Below are 19,615 nucleotides of genomic sequence, written 5' to 3' on the forward strand. Positions count from 1 at the left end.
GAGCCTCAGCCTCGAGACGTCAGAATTGGTCACGGAGCCAATGGCTTGGGCAGCACCCAACTGTCTCCCTTCCCAGTCAAATCTCCTGCTGGGGCACAGAGTGCAACAAGCAAGTAAGTGGCCAGAGGTGGCTCAAATCGCGAGGTGCAAGTATGGTCTTCGCTCAAATTAGCCAACTGTAGGCAGAAATGGGACTGGAACCCAGGTCTCTGGATTCCCAAAGTACCCCTTTTTCCCCAGTGGATCAACTAAACCACGTGGAGAAACAGTTTAACTTATATATTTATCAGCTCTAAGAAATAAAGTGATCTGCAAATGTAGCTCATGAAGTGTCACGACTTTCCAACCTGAAGTTAGGTTTTTATCCTTCCCCATATAAACTTTTCAAAACGGATTCACAATAACTACTGTCAAAAGTCAGAGAGAGTGTTAGGTATATCAGCAATTAGTACATTCACATTTTGGAACACTAATAGGTTGGATCACATTATAATTTATTTTCCAATTTCCTATCCAAAGATTTACTTTATTTTTCTTGGGATCTGATGGAATAATCGGCTCACAGAATTGAGGGCTGGAAGGGCACTGCCTTCAGGCAAGATTTAACCAACTCTAATACATCTGTGCAAAATGAAAAATTTCTAGAAGGATGCCTCCTATCTTTCTCTAGGAGTCTATACCAGAATTTCACTTTCAGGACACTTGGCCTTATTTCTTACCTAAAGACCCCTTCGTTGAAATTTAAGCCCACTTTCTCCTATCTTGGCTTCACCAGGAATGAAAAACAAAACTTCTACATAATAATGCTTTAGAGTCTCAGGTCTGAGGTTAAGTTCTCTGGTAGCCATTTCTTCTCCAAGATAAATAAACAAAAATAACAATCATCGACTTGGTTTAGTGGGACAAGCTGCCTTTTTTTTCATGGATCAGCTTAGGATTCATTTCTGTGTAGAACCTGCAGGTTGATGATCTTTTTGGCTAAAGAATGTGATTTTCCTTGGAAATCTGTTTCCAATCTGTCACTCAGGGATCATTTTCCTGGGAACAAGAGCCCAGAGAAGCACTATCAAGAACCATCTAGTTTCATCTTTTGTAATGTATCTTTTATTCCCATAGGATCACGAATAAAATTAAGTTTTAGAAATGGTTCAGACTGTAGGTTGTAAACTGTAGGCTCGTTACAGACAAGGGAACGTGCCCACTAATTCTGTTGTATCATACTCTCCCAAGTGCTTAGTTCAGTTCTCTGTATATAGTGAGTGCTCAATACCAGTGATTGACTGAAAGCCACGAAGATGATTAAAGGTTTGGTAAATAATGACTAACACACAACAAAGGGAAAGGAACTATGATTCCTAGCCCTAAAAGACATTATAAAATCAACTAAGTAAAATTAGCTGAATTTTAAAAATGCTTAATATGATGAAAAAACCACAAATTATCAGGTGCTTTAGCCTGCAGTGGCTCAAAAATTGAACCTCTGAATGAAAATTAATGTTCAGGGAGAAAACTAATAAATATTAACCATATCTGGAAGGAGAATTCACTTTAAAATAAGACAACACTGGTGAATGAACACTGATGCCTCTCAAGAATATTGGACTCCCTTTTGCAAATTCCTCAACTCCCTACTATCGAGATGACAGACCAGCTGAAAAATCACACTGTCCAATATAAAATCGGCCAAATGGCCACACTACTGGTGAGAGGAAAGAGACTCATTTTAATAGGCTTACTTTTAACCACAACATATGGATTTAACGTCTACTGAAGCAAAATACAACACTATCAAGAATAGGAAATTGCATGGCCTAGCAGAAACATACATATGTTTACTTTATGACTGCTTGCCTGTCAGCCAGGAAAAGCACTACATTTTAAGGCAGTAGCCTCAGTTGGAAGACGTGACTTCAAAAGTTTCTCAGGCGAAAATGTAGGAAAAACTAGAAAACACATTAGAAAAATAGAACCATCTGCTAAGCCCAACTGAAACTTAACAACGGCTTGAGCCTCCTGTCTCCCAGTGACCCCGGGTTAGGACTCTCCAGCCCACTTTCCTTTTTCCAGGGACAGAGACAAAGCTCATCCTAGTCATTACCTGGGTGGGCTGCCCACTTTCATGAGGCCAGCCATTCCTATGTCACTCTGGCTCTTCAAATTCTTCTTCACCCGCCAATAAGGGGCTCAGGCTGGGATTTCGCTTTGCATTTTGGAGAGAATGTAATTGAAGAATTAGGGAATGTTCTTCTGACAGTGCACATCCACCAGGATGCACTGTGTCACATTGTCAGAAGTAAAGGTCTGCGTTCATACCTGTGAATCCAACACGTGCAAGGAGGGTTCTCCAAGAATGCAGTCTAGAAGTTTCCCCTAGACTGAAAACTTGTTGTGGGCAGGGAATGTCTGTTTACTGTTGTATTGTACTCTCCCCAGCACTTAGTAGAGTGCTCTGCACACAGTAAGCGCTCAGTAAATACAACTGAATGAATGCAAACCCGAGTTACAGGAGAAATGATCAATCATTCCGGAGCCAATCAGGCTCAGAATATCTTACCCTCCCACAAACTCACCTCCAAGGGTCCACTTTCATCAGCTGCTAACTTTGGATATTCAACAGAGTTACCGATGCTGGTGACTCTGATGACTGTAATTTACTGATGGCCCCAGAGGTTCGTGAAGCCCAGCTGAGTTTACTATTAAAACAATAATAACAACTGTGATATTTCAACCGTTACTTCGTGCCTAGCACTGCTCTAGATACAAGTTAATCAGGTAGAACATAAGGGTTGGTTAGAGAAGGAATTCTGCGGAAGAGCCAGCAGGACCTAGGAAAAAGATAGGCTTGTGTAGCGCTCTGCACACAGTAAGTGCTCAATCAATATCAGTGAGATTGATTGATATTGCTATCATATTCAGAGCCCCTTTCATTTCACTGGCAAGAAGCTTTGCCAGATTAATCCAGAAATCCCCAGTCACTACAACCCAACATCCCCGGTCGGTACTTATGCATTTTTCTCCTATCCTTAGCATGTATGTCCATATGAGTACTTTTATTCATTTATTCTATTTATATATTACTCGGCACATTAATAACTGTGGTATTTGTTAAGCCCTTGCTATGTGCTAAGCACTGTACTGAGCACTGGGGTAGATATGGGAAGGAGTTTGGCCTAGTGCATAGAGCACAGGCCTGGGACTCAGGTGGTCATGGGTTAATAATAATGTGGGTATTTAAGCGCTTACTATGTGCCGAACACTGTTCTAAGCGCTGGGGGAGACAGAGGGGGAATCAGGTCGTCCCACGTGGGGCTCACAGTCTTAATCCTCATTTTACAGATGAGGTAACTGAGGCACCGAGAAGTGACTTGCCCAAAGTCACACAGCTGACAAGTGGCTGAGCCGGGATTCAAACCCATGACCTCTGACTCCAGAGCCCGTGCTCTTTCCACTGAGCCACGCTGCTTCTCATTCTAATCCCAGCTCTGCCACTTGTCTGCTGTGTGACCCTGGGCAAGTCACTTCACTTCTCTGGGCCTCCGTTACCTCATCAGTAAAATGGGGATTAAGACCGTGAGCCCCATGCAGGACAGAGATCGAATCCAACCCGATTTGCTTGCACCCACCTCAGCACTTACTACAGTACATGGTACATGCTAAGCACTTAAATACCACAATTCTCATTATTATATAAGATAACCAGGTCCCACATGGGGTTCACAGTCTAAATACGAGGGAGAACAGGTAATGAATCCCCCTTTTGGAGTTGAGAGAAGTGAGATGCAGAGAAGGTCAGCTACTTGTCCAAGATTACAAAATAGGTTAAGCGGCAGAGCCACACCTGGAACTTGGATCCTCTCAATCCCAGTCCCAGGCTCAATCCACTAGGCCACGCTGCTTCACACTGTTATTTGTCAAGTGTTTTGTTTTGATATGTAGGTACTTTTTCCTGCTTTATCTTTCTTCTTCCTGCTTCCCTGATCCGTAAATATATTTCTTTCTGTTTCCTCTATTAAACTGAAAGATCCCTGAGGACAGGGAACATACATCTTGCAATTTCTCTACTCTTCCGGGCACTTCAACCAGCTCCTAGCATTCAGTAGGTGCTCAGTAAATACCACTGGTTGATTCAAGTACAGATTTCTGTCTTGTAAATAATAAAATGCTCCAAGCACCACTGGCGCTAAACAAATTTTATCGACCAATTATGTAACAATAGTAATTGTGGCATTTGTTCAACATTTACTCTACGTCAGGCACTGCACTAGAGCCGTGGGGTAAATACAGGAAACGTAGATCAGATGGACACAATTCCTGTCCCATATGGGACTCAAAATCTAAGTGGGACAATAACCAAACAATTACTAAAGTAGTATAAGTACTTTCCTATTTTATGTAATGCAATTATATCAGCTCTAATACCATTTTTAAGAGAAATTCAATATCACTCTCTTCCAACCACAGAGCATTTCGGAGGAAAAATAGTTTTTTTTTTAGTTTTTCTTAGTTGGAATGGAAACTCCTCAAGGGCAGGGGCTGTGTCTTCGGTCTCTAATACGCTCTCCGAAGCGCTTAGTATAATGTTTTGCACATGGTAAGCTCTCAATAAACACTATGGATAAGTTTTCTCCATACTGTACAAGAAATAAAGAACAACACAGGGAACAACCATATGAGTGAGACGCCTTAATTTAGTTTCAAATATTTGAGAGACTAACGGGCCGTAATTTTTTTTTAAATGCACCAAGATTCTGACAGCAAAAGTACAGAAGATTTTACATAAAGCATTACATGGCCCTAGAGAATATAAAGGATGATTTCACACTCCATTACTCACAAAACAGGTCTTCCAACATTTAGAACGGAATTGTTCTAAAACCACAAGAATCTATTCAAAACTCACCCCTTGAGTTCTAAGACCATCAAGTATGTTTCTTGTGAGAATAAAAACTCTTGCTTTTAAATGGCGCGCAGTACAGGGCTGAGGACAAGAAAGAACCATTGGAATCAATCCCAGCACACTGTCCTCTTTTTCCCTTTAGCGATGGACAAAGCGACAGAGCATTTTCCACAAAGCCTCCCCGCAAATATAAATGAAGGAGATGCTCTATAAGCTTTTACCCAAGGTGCCACAGGCTATAGGCTGAAAATAGCGGATTTATTTTGCACTCTTGAAGTCATCCGCATTTCACTCTTCAAGTCACCAGGTTTACTATTTACCATTCCTACCATAACATAAAAATAATCTTTCAATAGATGCCTATCTGCACGGCAGATTATTTTCCCTCTCCACATCACACTTTTTATTCTATTTTTGGGACAGTTTGCTCTTCTGCCTTGCAGTCAGTCCCATGGCAGTTGCAATCGATTAATCAACCAATTGATATCTGAGCACTGCCCAAAGCGCTTGGGAGAGTACCCTATCGAGTTGGTAGACATGTTCCCTAACCATGGGGAACTTTCAGTCTAGAGGGGGAGACAGATGGACCCATGTATTTTACCACCCTCCACACTTATAATATGCATATATGAATACTCATTTACTCTGATATTCCTACCTGGCAATTTTATTCTTCCTATGTGATCCATGTTTTTCCTACTGCTTTCCTCCTGCTCCGGTTATTTATCTGTAAATATTATATATGTCCATTTCCCTCAGATCCAGAACCGAACCTCGAGGGACACCCACAGTTAGGGGGTGGGAGGCAGAGGAGGAGCCCGTGAAAGAGACTGAGAATGAGTGAACAGAGAGGTAGGAGGAGACCAGGAGAGGAATGGTCAGTGAAGGTGAGGTTGAATAAGGTTTCCGGGAGAAGGGAGAAGGGGGTGGTCGAGAGTGTCAACGGCAGCTGAGAGGTCGAGTAGAATTAGGATGGAGGAAAGGCCGTTGGATTTGGCAAGAAGGAGATCATCTGTGACATTTGAGAGGGAGGTTTCTGTCGAGTAAAGGGGACGGAAGCCAGATTGGAGAGTCTAAGAAGAGAACTGGAGGAGAGGAGCTTGAGACAACTCATGTAGACAACTCAAAGAGTTTGGAGAGGAATGGTTGGAGGGAGATGGGGCGATAAGTGGAAGGAGCCGTGGGGTGGGGGCACATTTTTAGAGCGAGGAGACAGGAGCATGTTTGAAAACAGTGGGGAAGAATCCACTGGAGACCAAACAGTTGATGAAGGCAGTTAGGGAGGGAAGAAGGGAGGAAGCAAGTGTTTTGACAAAGTGAGAAGAGATGGGATCCAGTGTGCAGGTGGAGGGGTGGATTTTGAGAGAAGGCAGGAGATTGCTTGAGTCACTGCTGGGAAGGGAGAGTTGAAGAAGGAGCCGGGGTGAGGGGGGTGGGGGGTTGGATAGGAGCAGGGGAGACTTTAGGGAGATCACACATGATAATTTCCATTTTCTCAACATAGTAGGTAGCCAGGTCATAAGGAATGACGAATGGGGGAGGCGGGGGCAGGAGGCTGAAGGAGAGAATTAAACGTTTGCAGTAAGTGGTGAGGGGAATGGGCACAGGTGCAGATCCCTTAAGTGTCTCCAAACCTTGTCTCCCTTCTTCCTCCTCCCCCTAACTCTGCACATGCTCCGATTACTGGGTTGGGGGGGAGGGTGGGTGAGGGGAAGGTCCTAGTCACACCCACCTTCCCAACATTGCTGTTTGTTTTTTTTTAATCTCAGTCCACTGCCTGACTGCAGACATCACGAACTGTGACAGGATGAAGCTGGGACCTTGGCCAGGGCAGAGGCCACATGTGCCTCCCAAGAAAGCTTACTTGCCTCCATGTCAGCTCATGGCAGAGAACTGATTGGGGAAACCACCACTACGAGTTACTGTCAGGCTGGTACATTCCAAGCGTTTAGTACAGTGCTCTGCACAGTAAGCGCTCAATAAATATGATTGAATGAAGATTCTACTTTCAGAGAATTTAAAAAATGCACAGCTACCAAAATGCCATGGAGGCCACAGCAGAATTGGCTTAAGAAACACTAGAATGGTGTGGTTAACATTTCATAACATAAACACTTGGGTAGCCTACGAAATAATGCAATATTATATCAGTAAACGCATTCTGGAATTGGAACCCGATCTACAGACTGGGAAAAATGGGTTTTTCTTTAATCATACTATAGAGCAACAATTTCATAGGTACAAATATCAAGTTGGGAATCCTCAGCATTCTCTCCTTCACTGTCCAAAGAATAACGAGAGAAATGTGACAACTACCCAGGCAAGATATAGCTAACATTAAATGCCAAGCTGTTTCTGAATCCCTACTTTGCGCTCAGTGTGACCTACTAGAAAAAGCCTGGGTGTCAGAGGGGTTGGATTCTGAGAAGCAGAAGCATGGCTCAGGGGAAAGAGCACGGGCTTTGGAGTCAGAGGTCATGGGTTCGAATCCCGGCTCTGCCACTTGTCAGCTGTGTGACTGTGGGCAAGTCACTTCACTTCTCTGTTCCTCAGTTCCCTCATCTGTAAAATGGGGATGAAGACTGTGAGCCCCACGTGGGACAACCCGATTGCCGTGTCTACCCCAGCGCTTAGAACAGTGTTCTGCACATAGTAAGCGCTTAACAAATGCCAACATTATTATTATTATTATTATGAACCCAGCTCCGCTACTTACCTGATGTGTGACCTTGGGCAAGTCCTTTAACTACTCTGAATCTGCAAAACCTGCACCCCCTCTCTTCTTAGATTGTGAGCCCCACATGGAACCTGATCATTGCATATCTACCCCACTTGGAACCCACTTTCAGGCCATCTAAAAATTGCATCTCTTCCAAGAAGCCTTCCCCACTCAGCCCTCATTCTCCCTACCTTCTCTCCCTTCTGCTTCCCCTATACACTTGGATCTATAGCCTCTTAAGCACTTGATATTCACCCCACACTCAACCACACAGCACTTCTGCACCTATCCTTATTTGCTGCCGTTTCCCCTGTCATTTAGTTTACTGTCTGTCTTCCCCTCTAAGCCGTAAGGTCCTTGTGGTCAGGGATCGTGTCCACCAAATCTTCTGTATTGCACAGGACCCAGAAAGAGTGCTCTGCACCAAGTAAATGCTCAATGAAAACCACTGACTAGCTTATTTCCTTTTTTTCCCCTCCACAAAACTAAAAGAAATGTCTCCTCTACAAAACTGTTTGACTTCCTATTTGCATATCTACCCTCGTCATGCTCGATCCATCCTTGTCCGAGATCAGTGAGTTAAGAGAAGCAGCGTGGCCCAGTGGGTAGGCACTGGGCCTGGGGATCTGAAAGACCAAGGTGCTAATTCTGATTTCACCACTGGTCTGCTGTGGTGTGACCTTGGCCAAGTCACCCCATTTCTCTGTGCCTCCATTCCCTCATCTGTAAAATGGGGATTAAAACGGTGAGCTCCATGTGGAACACCAACTGTGACCAACCTGATAAGCCTGTATCTATCCAACACAGTACCTGGCACAGAGAAAGTGCTTAACAAATACCATTTAAAAAAACCCAAAAAAACTTCTCCCAGAATGTGTGTTTTTCACTAAGAGGTTTGGAGAGAATGGATTAGCATGTTTTTTTCAGAAGGCATGTCTCCCTGGAGGGTGGGAGGGAAGGGGGTATCTGTTTGCTTATAACAAGCCTAAATATTTTCACCTTCCTGAGTCCTGGTGACAGCTGTAACAGCTATCGTAAGCACAAGAGCTCTGGGTTGCACTGATATAAATTTGAATTAAAATTCTTACTTTCCCGATTGCAAGGTTACCCTGGAGTCAAATGTTTCATAGACTCAGCTTTGTAAGTGGTTCACCATGCTCCCACTTCACAGATGACGAAACAAATGTCAAGCAAGGGTCGAAGGCCTGGTCAAAGCCCTAGCAGATAAAATTAAGATTCTAAGTGAATGGAACCTTCAAGTTCTGTCTTTCAGTCCCCGAACCAGAAATGAGTCAAAGTTTTAGAAGCCTGCTTTGTACAAAAGACTGCATACGGCTCCAAATGTAAAAGTCAAGCATTTGCTTAAGAGAAATAATCCATTACTCTTGTGAATTCCTCTAGATAACTCGTTAGTTCCAACCCGTGTCATGAAAAACTAACTCAACGACAGACGCTTGGAATGAAAATATCCTCTGAGTAAGATTTTAAATACTTCTAATCAAAAGTTTTACCAATGAGTAAGCTCTATATACCTCCTTATTCTAATGGCAAAAGCAGTCTTCCTGGGAGATCTTCAAAGATCAGTGTGTCGGATGATAAAAAAGAGAGCTCAGTTCCATTAACTATATCCACATAAACTTAATTTCAGATGCTTGTTCAAATTTACCAGACAAGAGCAGTTAGGGAAAACGTATTTGTTGTACTTGTAACTATGGTGACTTTTTAGGAACCTACTTCCAGAAAAGACAAACTATCAGGCATCTGTCCCGTTCCCACAAGAAATTATATTTCACAATTATTGACAAGTCCTTCTTAAAGAAACTGAACAAAAATTAAGTTATGTAAGCAAATATGCTTTTGTCTTTTAATTTTGCCAGATTTTATAGCCAATAACCTTTCCCTAAAAACTAAGTCCTCCAACAGAGGGCTGATAACAAGATACGCTAGGTGACCCACCTCAATGCAATATTTTCCCCCATCAATTTCCTGGTAGCATTTCCCCTCATCCCTCTTGCCCTCCCTTGATTATTTGTTTTATCTCTTTCCATTATGCCTCTCCTTCTGGGCTCCAGGAATTGAATACCTCTGACCTAAACATGAGGCTTTGACAACAAAGAATCAGGATGACAGGCCACATTATGTCACTTCCAGTTTTATAATCTCCTTTCATTATTTCGGACAATTTCCCATCTCATTCACTGTTCTACAGGAGAAGTCAATGCAAGTAGACCAACTATACTATGAGGGGGACTACAGTAGCAGCAGCTCGGGATACAGTGAGTAATTCTGAGTTGGTAATAGACACAGGAACGATAGACACTTTCTTAGCTAGTTTTATAATTCCCAAACATTAAAGAAACCCTAAGCGATCAATGGTGCTCACTGAGCACTTGCTGTGTGCAGAGTACTTACTAAAAGCTTGGCAGAGTAAAATACACCCGAGGAGGTAGGCGCATTCCTTGCTCTCATAGAGCTTACAGTCTAGAGGGGGAGACAGGCGTTGATATCAATAATTAATTTAAAAAGATGTTCATCAGTACTGTGGGGCTGAGGGTGGGGTGAATACCAAGTGCTCAAAGGGTACAGAATCAAGGGCATGGATGACACAGAAGGGAGAGGGAGTCGGGGAAATGAGGGCTTATTCAAGGAAGGCCTCTACTGCTGCCTTTCTTCCCAAAGGCTCTTCCTCTTGTACGAGTCTGCCTTGATGACTTACTCTAAGGCATCAAGGAGAGGGCCTTTCAGGTCTAGGAGGCCAATATCCGATTAATTCAGGTCATCAAACTTCAAAATACATAAAGTGTGAAAAAACAAAATTACAGAAAATTGGAGTTTGTTTTAATTACCTTGTAATCGCTGCCCTCTTTTTTTTTTGGTAGTACAAAATTGACCATAAGTCAAAGAGTGAGATGATTAATTGAATAAGACAACCATTATCGCCAGGGAGTACGAAAATGTGAGATACTGAACTACGGTGATAAAAATGAGCTGAGAAAACTTCTTCACCAAATCTGATGAAATGTTTCCTCAAAGCCGTATTTCAACATGCCCCTCTGGGGGAGGTGGGGGGAAGCAATTCTGTTCAAGACCTCGTCTATGCTAATAATAATAATAATAATAATAATAATAACGGTATTTGTTAAGCGCTTACTATGTGCCGAGCACTGTTCTAAGCGCTGGGGTAGACATAGGGGAATCAGGTTGTCCCACGTGAGGCTCACAGTCTTCATCCCCATTTTACCGATGAGAGAACTGAGGCACAGAGAAGTTAAGTGACTTGCCCACAGTCACACAGCCGACAAGTGGCAGAGCTGGGATTCGAACTCATGAGCCCTGACTCCAAAGCCCATGCTCTTTCCACTGAGCCACGCTGCTTCTCGATCGCTATTTATGGACAAGAGGAACTACAGTGGAAAATGCCCAGAACACCTCTGTAGAGTAGATACGCTCCAGTTCATCTATTTCATAGGTACCCAAAACTGACTTGCTGGAAGCCAGGTCATGGAGCAAAAGCTGGGTTAAGAATAGAAACCAGAACTACTGACTCCTTCTACACTGCTCTAACTCACCAGGCCATGCTTCCTCACAGGTGCAAGAATGCAAAGTTCAAAAAGACAGTCATGGAGGAAGATCCAATACACAGTCTCTTGAAAAAGCTCCCGGAGACTAAACACCTACAATTCAACAATACTTTACGGGGTAATTTTAGAGCATCTGGCTATATTTAGAAATTTTGATGCTTTTCCTCCATTCAATCTGAAGTCTAGCACTTGGCCAATAACATCTCAAAACAGGTTCTACACGTGAGAGGAGCACATTACCCCTTTAAACTTTTTTGGCCAAAGAACCTCACCTGGCATCTGATTAAATATCATCCCTAAGTACTTCCCCAGCCTGGTATAGCTTTCCTTCCTCTTGTCTCTAGGCTTGTGATCTTCCTCTGCATGATAAAAACAGGATTCCACTCAACCATTTATTGAATGCTGAGTGAATGCAGAGCTCCATCCTAAGCACTTGGTACAGTAATAATAATAATAATAATTGTGGTATTTGATAAGTGCTTACTATGTACCAAGCATTGTACTAAGCGCTGGGGTAGATACAAGAGATTTTCAGGCCCCACCTGGGGCTCAGAGTCTAAGTAGGAGGAAGAACAGATACTGAATCCCCATTTTACAGATGAAGAAACTGAGGCACAGAGAAGTCAAGTGATGTGCCATGGTCACACAGTAGGCAGGTGGAGTTGGCACTAGAACCCAGGTCTTAGGACTCCCAGGCCCGTGTTCCTTCCATAAGGCCCTGCTGCTTCAATATACTGCGAAAGAGTAGGACTAGAAAGACGCTCCCTGCCGAATTGTACATTCCAAGCGCTTAGTACAGTGCTCTGCACATACTAAGTGCTCAATAAATACTATTGAATGAACAAGGATCCGATGCACTAGAGAGGGAGACAGACAGTAGAAGAGGTTACAGACGGATATGTATCGCAATATTTCTCGACACTATACTTCCTGATTCTTCATCAACCACTTTCTCTTACTGCTTCTCCCCTTCTTCCTCTCCCAGAATAATTTCTGACTCAAAAGGAATACTGCGAGAAGCAGGATGGAGTCTCCTGATGGCCCAGCCCCCCTTCCTGGCTACAGTAAGGGAGATAGCTGACATGCAGCGGAAAGCAGCATGTTTAGCTAAACAAAAAGAGTCCAACCAGTATACTTCTCTACTTGTCAGAAATGACTAAAAATTCAAGAGGACCAGCGGTTACCCTATGTATAATTAGCCAACCCAGCAGTGGGAGGCAAGGAATTCCGAAAGAGATCAACAGTTAAGTCCAAGACCGGGCCACCTAGGCAAAGGCAGAAGACATCTGTAAGTGGTATTTTTAAATGGTGAGGCAACCAAAGTTGTTGACTACTTCATTTTACCCAACAGTTTCAACCCTTCCCAACCAACAAACCTTTGAAACGCAAGTGCTAGTTGGAGACCGTTGAAATGATTATCTAGAAATAGGTGCTTCATCAGAGCTATTACCATGCAGGAAAGTTGGTAGAGCTTCCTCTCCATTCCTTTGCTCTTCCTTCCTCTCCCCCAACTACTCTGGTGAAGTAGTAATGAACAGTAAAATCTCCAGTTCAAATTTTTAAAATGGCATATATTAAGGACTCTATAATCCTGTGGTTTAAAGGAATGAACATTTTTAATGGAGTGCTGAAATTATGAAATCTAAAACAGTTTTTGCCCTCATATTTGAAATATTTTCCAATTTTCAATAAAACAGGACCACAGCCAATCCTTAATTTCCCAGAATATTTTTCTGAACTCAAATAAAAGCACTTCCACGTTTGTCTCCCTATGCATGCCAAATAACAACGGAAATTATGTGGCAGTGGCCACCGTTTTCTTTGATAAGTGCTTACTACATGCTAAGCACTGGGAGAGGCACAAAAAAATCAGAGGGGATTTAGCCCCGATCCCACATGGGGCTCACAGGCTAAAAGGGAGGGAAATACAGGCAAGTGGCAGAGCTGGGACTCGAACCCAGATCTCCTGATTCCCAGCCCCAAGCTCTTTCCACTAAAAGACTGTGCTGCCTGCCAGCGTAATATGTCCACGCTGACAACTTCCTACCCATATCTAGGGTCAGCAGCGGTCCATTCCCCCTTACAGAGTCAGGCAGTCTGTCTGTCGATCTCTCTCTCACACACACACTTACATACACACTCACCCACCTTAGCTCCCTCAGTCAATCACCTCCAGTCAGTTGTTCCCACTGACTGCCTGGCTTCTTCCCAATCAGTCACACACTCCCACCCCTCTCTAGTTTCATATTTACTTCTTCTGCAGCCAGTCACCTCCACCTCACATACACCCAACCAAAGCTCTACGGTTAAGCCTATTCAGCGGGTCCCCTTCGAGGTCAACCCCTCCTGCCCAATTCATGATGAAGTAATGGAAAATTGAGTTTAAAAGCCCGATGTGTCTTTGGAAGATGGGCAGAAAGAAAGACACAAAAAGAGAACCTGCCACTCATGAAGATTCAGGCCAAACTGAAGGCCTACAAAGTAGAAATAGCCTTCTACCTTCTTTATGGCTGCAGACCTTGATCCATCATCTCCCCCCCCCCCCCCCGCCCCCAATCCCTCTCGTGCCATATCTAATTTCTTGAACAACTCCAACAGTGTCATCTACATACTATACAACATCAAACGGCAAGAATAGATCATAAATAAGATCTTCTATGCATTAATTAGCCTCCTGTCATGGAAGCAGTGCTCACTAAGATCATAGCTTGGGATTTTTTAAATGTTTTTTTTTTTTAAACGGTAACTGTTAAGCACTTACTACGCACCAAGCACTGTATTAAGTGCTGGGGTAGACACAAGATAATTGGGTTGGACACAGTCTCTATCCCACATAGGGCTCACAGTCTTAATCCCCAGTTTACAGAGGAGGTAACTGAGGCACAGAGAAATTTAATGGCTTTCCCGAGGTCACACAGCAGACGCAGGGCAGAGCCAGGATTAGAACCCAGTTCCTCTCTCAGGCCCGTACGCTTTCCACTAGGCCACACGGCTTCTACGTGAGGAGACTAACAGCCAACTATCCAACCATCTGCACTACGATTTGAAATGGGACTAAGCGGGGAACGTACTAAAAATGAGTTAACGTTGATGTGAAGTACCACCGTCAGTGGACTGTTGGAATACCACAGAGATAGGCAGAGTTGCCTGGTGTATCGAATCAGGCACTGGGGTGTTTTTTAGCAGAAAATTATGCTATTAAAATGCATTAGAGGGGAAAAAATAAATAAATGCAATTACATGAGAAAGGATTCTTTTGTTAACAAGTTCATGGTATGGAACCGACGATTAGTAATATTTTGGCCTTTTCAATCACGTTTGAACGCTAGAGCTGTGAGTAGCATCAGAGCTTCAGACACAAAGGACACTTACAAATAATTCAGCTGACTCCAAATGGTACCAAATACGGGTATTTGCAGATGACATCCATCTAGGCGTAGCTGAGTTTTTAGGGGTCTGGGAACATGTTGAAAGGGAGCTCGCTGCTTTGCAAAATGATCTCCAGTGAATACCTAAATTTCTACACGACGGTCGAAACTACTTTGCCATGTACAAGATCCAATTTTCTCTGCCTTCCCAAAGATTCCAGTATTAAAATATTCCCAGAACAACACAGGTATTCAAGAACGGGAAACTTAAGGCCCACTGACTGGAAGAAACATTAATACCCGAGGTTTATTTTTTTTAAAAAAACCCTAAATATCATCATTTGTGCCCACACTCAGCCAAGTAACTATTTTGTAACATGGATCTCGAGGTTCATTTAAATTCGCTTAGTGATCTCGAGGTCTGCATTATCCACCGCATCCACAATTTACAGAGCAGGAATAAAGGAAACACAGATGCCTCCTTAGCCTCTTAACTCTACTCCGACAGAGGCTAACGGTCCCGCCTGATGTCTACGTCTAATAACCACGACGGAAGGATTTAGAGGCCAAAAGTTCTGCTTTCTGTTTCTTAAATGGGGAGAATTCTGAATGGTTGCTCATTTGTCGAGGTCTCTGAAAATCAGGATCTTCACGAGGGCGAACATCCAGCGTTCAATGCCGTCCCGAACCATCATTTACGTGGGGAACTGTGACCCGCCATGGCTGCACGTCGCCGGCCAAGCCGTGGCCCGATTTCCCACTGCTACCTTCGGGGGAGAATCTTCACGACTAAGTTTACCCATGACTGGCGATTCTAGTGGCCTAGGGTAGCAGGGAGTTCTACTTAGCTCCACACTTGGAAACAACCCCAGGTACTACATACGACGGGCCACCACCCTCAACCATTTCTTTCCACTGTATAGCCCAATTCAAAACCCGTTTGGCCAAAGCTGACATTCTACACTAGGGACTGACTTGAAGGGAAAGTTTGAAAATCCAAACTTCCCAGACCTTCTGGAGAACCCCCCCCCCCCCCCACTGTTCGGAACTAATAGGGTTTTCTCAAAACAGATCCATGGCTATTTCAGTATGCAGTCCTGAAATAAATTGAGAGTGTCTGGGAAATAGTCAATTTTGATAATCCTCAAGTGAATTATTCACTTGATAGATAACCAGCGGCAGGTGTTTTTTTTCCCCCATTGTTGTTGTTGGGTATTTTTGTTTGTATGTTTTTGAACTCTCACTGGTTGGAAGCATATCTTCCCTCTGACCTTCTCCCACCCTGAGACACCTGCAGGTTGCAAGGGTGGCAGCTGTCTGGCCCCAAGCCAGTCCCTTCACCCAGGCAGATCCCAACCCTCCCCTCCACCCCACTGCCAAGTTGGGGCACAGGTTGAACTCCCCCGTTTCAATCTGACCAACCTTCAATTATTATTTTAACCAGACTACCTTCTCCCCACGATGTAAACAAGTTGTAAAATAAATAACACTAGTACAGGGCTCTTTAATTACTCTCCTAACATAAACTGTTATTCTTTTTGTGCAGAAGGGTGCACAATCTCCGAAGAGCACCCACCAAGAGCTATTTTATCCGAGCAGTCTTAGAAAAGCATCTTCCAATATAAGTACTCAAAAATGGACCAAATTGAAGCGATTAAGGAAAACTACACACTGGTCCTCAGAATACGGCAGTTATTCCCTGAAGAAACATTTTTCCAGGGACTCCAAAATCCAGACTCCTAGGATGACCTCCCAGGCAACCCTCGGCTTGAATCTCTCTGGGCAAAGCGCTCCGAAATATACAGGGAGTCTGGCTTCTTGCTGGGGGTTGGGGAAATCAGGGAAGAGGAGCGCTCTCCTAGGGAGTCAAACTTTCTAAGTACAGTTATCAGGATATTCAATCTTTTGAGAATTCAAAATAGAAGGGGCTGGGAGTAGGAAGGATCTGAGTTCTAATTGCAGCTCTGCCACTCGTCTGCGGTGTGACTTTGGGAAACTCACCTCACTTCTCTGTCCCTCATCTATAAAATGGAGATTAAGCCCCGTGAGCCCCCTGGATTCAGGCCGGGTCCAACCGCATTATCTCTGTGTCTACCTCCATGCACAGAAACAGTGCCTGGCACATAGTCGGAGCTTAACAAATACCTAAAAAAAAAAAAAAAATCCATCCCTTCAAAATGACCAAAATCACCTAGAGTCTGCCTATCAGCTTTAAATCACTTATGAATTCGATATGTCTCTAAACCCCACGGGCAATTTACATGCAGCATGTATGTTATAATCGATTCTAAACCAATGAACAGGCCTAGATTATTTTTTTTTTAAGATTCATTTGGTGTAGGAAAATCAGTCCAATAGCCAAATCTGTCTGACTGTTGGGGCCTAGAGAATCGCTATCCAAGTTTGCTGAAGACTGCCCTGACAAACCGCCCCCATCTAGAGGGATGGTCCTCCAGAAGGGTTACTCTGTCTTTAAATTCTTGGCAGGAAGAGGAAAACGGTGGACCACACTGTGACTTTTTTTTTCTCGCACTGACTCCAGTTTACCAGAGTCTGCATTGAAAACAAGAATTTACATAACTGAAAATCTCAACGTTATCAAACGCTACCAAATAAATGGTCGATACCAGCTTCCTATCCCCCCAAAGTCAGCTTTTCAAGATTGCTAATTTAAGACACACATAGAGACTATAAATATGGTTTCATCAACTGCCTAAAACCCGAACAAAAGTAAATTCCACCTTCCGGAAAAATTCTTCATGTTTTCAAAATCTTGAATTTTTTTTTTAAACCCACTGAACTCTTATGAATTTTCAGTCCTCAAAAACATCTATTAGCTTTATCAGGCTTTAAAACGGTGACCTCATTTAAAATCGAGTTCCTGCTTCCAAACAACTATTTCAGACTGTTCTTCAGTGTGGCCTAAGAAATATTCTTTTCATACTCCAATCCACTGCTCCTCTCTCTAGCTACAACAAAACTGCAATCGGAACTAATAAAAGATATTTCAGCACCAGCTTGGAGAAACTTCCTGTCAGAAAACAGGAGAGAAGGAGTTACCATGGAGAGACCGATCACGATCACGGAGTCGGAGTGAACTTTCCAATCCAGCTATTTCGGATAAAAAGAAAAATCCACACCCCGACTGCTTGACACCTTCGGGGGTGGGGGGGGGTTGGTTGGACTTTCAACACGTGGGCCCCCAAGTTCGTTTTGGCCGTGTCAAGCTCATTAACCCCATCTTCGGCAACAGGTGAACTAAAAATACGATTTTCCAAAAAGGGAAGGCGTGTTTACAAGTCAAGCTCTCCGAAAGGTACACTTTAAGAGCTTTCTTCTTCTTTTTTTTTTAAAAAAAAAAAATCACTGAAAACTGAACTTCCCAAGTTAGATTTTTTTTTTTTTTTAAAGAAAAAAGCAGCCAGTAATTTGCAACTATCGCCTGCGATCGTTAACATACAAAGAAGAAAAACCGACCGAGATTCTAAGGAAGGCTCCCCCCTCCCCCAACAGAGAAGATACAGCAATTTCCTGAATATCATCTTAAAACTCCACAAGGCCAAGGGGTCTCAGGAGCCGTGTGTTTTCGGTGGACTATCCACTTCATCGCCTAGATCCTCCTCTCTTTTAAAAAGGCCGACCGAGTCGAGGCTCCGAAGGAGCACCTCTGAAAACGCCAAGTGGCAGGCAACACGGGAGGCTCCCGCGACTCCGAAATAAAGGCAGAAAGAAAACCCAACTAAGGCGAATAATTGAGCGCAGACGTGTGGCCCAGAACGTGGCTCCCGCTTCAGGGGGGACATCGCACCGGCTCAAATTGGGGGGTGTGGGGGGGGAGGAATAAATAAATGGGGGGGGAGGGAGGGAGCGAGAGTGTGGCCTGCAAACTGCAACAATGCATTCTCCATTTTGAACAATGCGCCTCTTTCCTCTTGTAAATGTAGTTTTTGGGCCACTTGATGGGCGATTGCCTTTCCCCTCCCTTCGGGGGGAAGGTGGGGAGGGCCGAGCAGGATGCACAGGGTGAGCGTGGTGGGGGGGGAGGGGAGGGTGTGTGTGTTGGGGGGGGGAGGAAGGTGGAGGAGGAGGAGGAGGAGGAGGGCGAAAAGTCCCCGGTGCCCTCGGGCCGGGTGCCTCCTACCTGGGGTGCTGCTGTAGGTGCTGTGGCTCCTGAAGCTGCTCTCGGTGCAGTAGCTGGCATCGTCGTCGTCTTCCATTTCCTCGGGATAGTCGGACTCGTCCTCCTCTTCCATGAGATCCTCCTCCTCGTCGTCGTCGTCCCCCTCTCCGTCCGAGTCGCGCGCCTCCTCCGCGTCCCCCTCTTCCTCCTCGTCGTCGTCCTCGTCGGACACCATGTCCTCCTCGTCGTCGTCGTCGTCGTCCTCCTCGCTCTCGTGGTCATCGTAGACCACTTTGCTGATGGTCCTCCTGGACGGGGTGGGCCGGGGCGGGTGGGGGCCGGGGGCGGCCGTTCTGCCCCCGCCGCCGCCTCCGCGGCCCGCCCGGCCCGGGGTGGCGGCAGCGGCGGCGTTGCCGGCGGGGGGAGCGGCGGCGGCGGCGGCGGCGGCCGCGGTCCCGGAGCCTTGTTTCCTGCGGCCGCCGCCCCCCCGGGTCGAGCCCAGCCGCGCCTTGGGCGCCACCTCCGCCTGGGCGTTGGCGGCCCACCTGCCCCGGCTGCTCCCGCGGTGCCGGGAGCGCAGCCCCCCGATGGGCCCGGCGGGCGGGGGCGGCGGCGGCGGCGGCGGCGGCGGCGGCGGCGGCGGGGCCGGGGCGCAGCGGTCGGCGGGGGCGGCGGGCTGCTTGGGCGGCCTGCCCCGCCTGCCCCTCATGTCGGAGCGGCGGGGGAAGGCGAGGCGGCGGGGCGGTCCGGAGGGGGAGGGCGGGGAGGCCGAGCCCCCCGCGCGGCCGGGGCGGGGAGGGCGGGAGGACGGGCGGAGAAGGCTCCGTCAGTCCCTGGGGCCGGCGGCCCGCTCCCCCTCGCCCGCCGCCGCCGCCATCTTGGTTCTTCTCGCTCGCTCGCTCGCTGACTGAGGGAACCGACAGCGGCGGC

The 19,615-nt window shown here is 45.4% G+C and overlaps 1 protein-coding gene across 1 annotated transcript in view; it reads right to left on the reverse strand.

Annotated features, from left to right (window-relative positions):
* Positions 1 to 19,406, reverse strand: part of BPTF (bromodomain PHD finger transcription factor) — an 87,687-nt gene extending 68,281 nt beyond the window's left edge. The window contains 1 exon segment of the mRNA XM_039914260.1: positions 18,707 to 19,406. Coding sequence (XP_039770194.1) covers positions 18,707 to 19,394 — 688 coding nt within the window. The 5' untranslated portion in view covers positions 19,395 to 19,406.
* Between the last annotated feature and the right edge of the window lie 209 nt (positions 19,407 to 19,615).

The sequence above is a fragment of the Ornithorhynchus anatinus genome, chromosome 15, assembly GCF_004115215.2.
Source record: "Ornithorhynchus anatinus isolate Pmale09 chromosome 15, mOrnAna1.pri.v4, whole genome shotgun sequence".
Lineage (NCBI taxonomy): Eukaryota > Metazoa > Chordata > Mammalia > Monotremata > Ornithorhynchidae > Ornithorhynchus > Ornithorhynchus anatinus.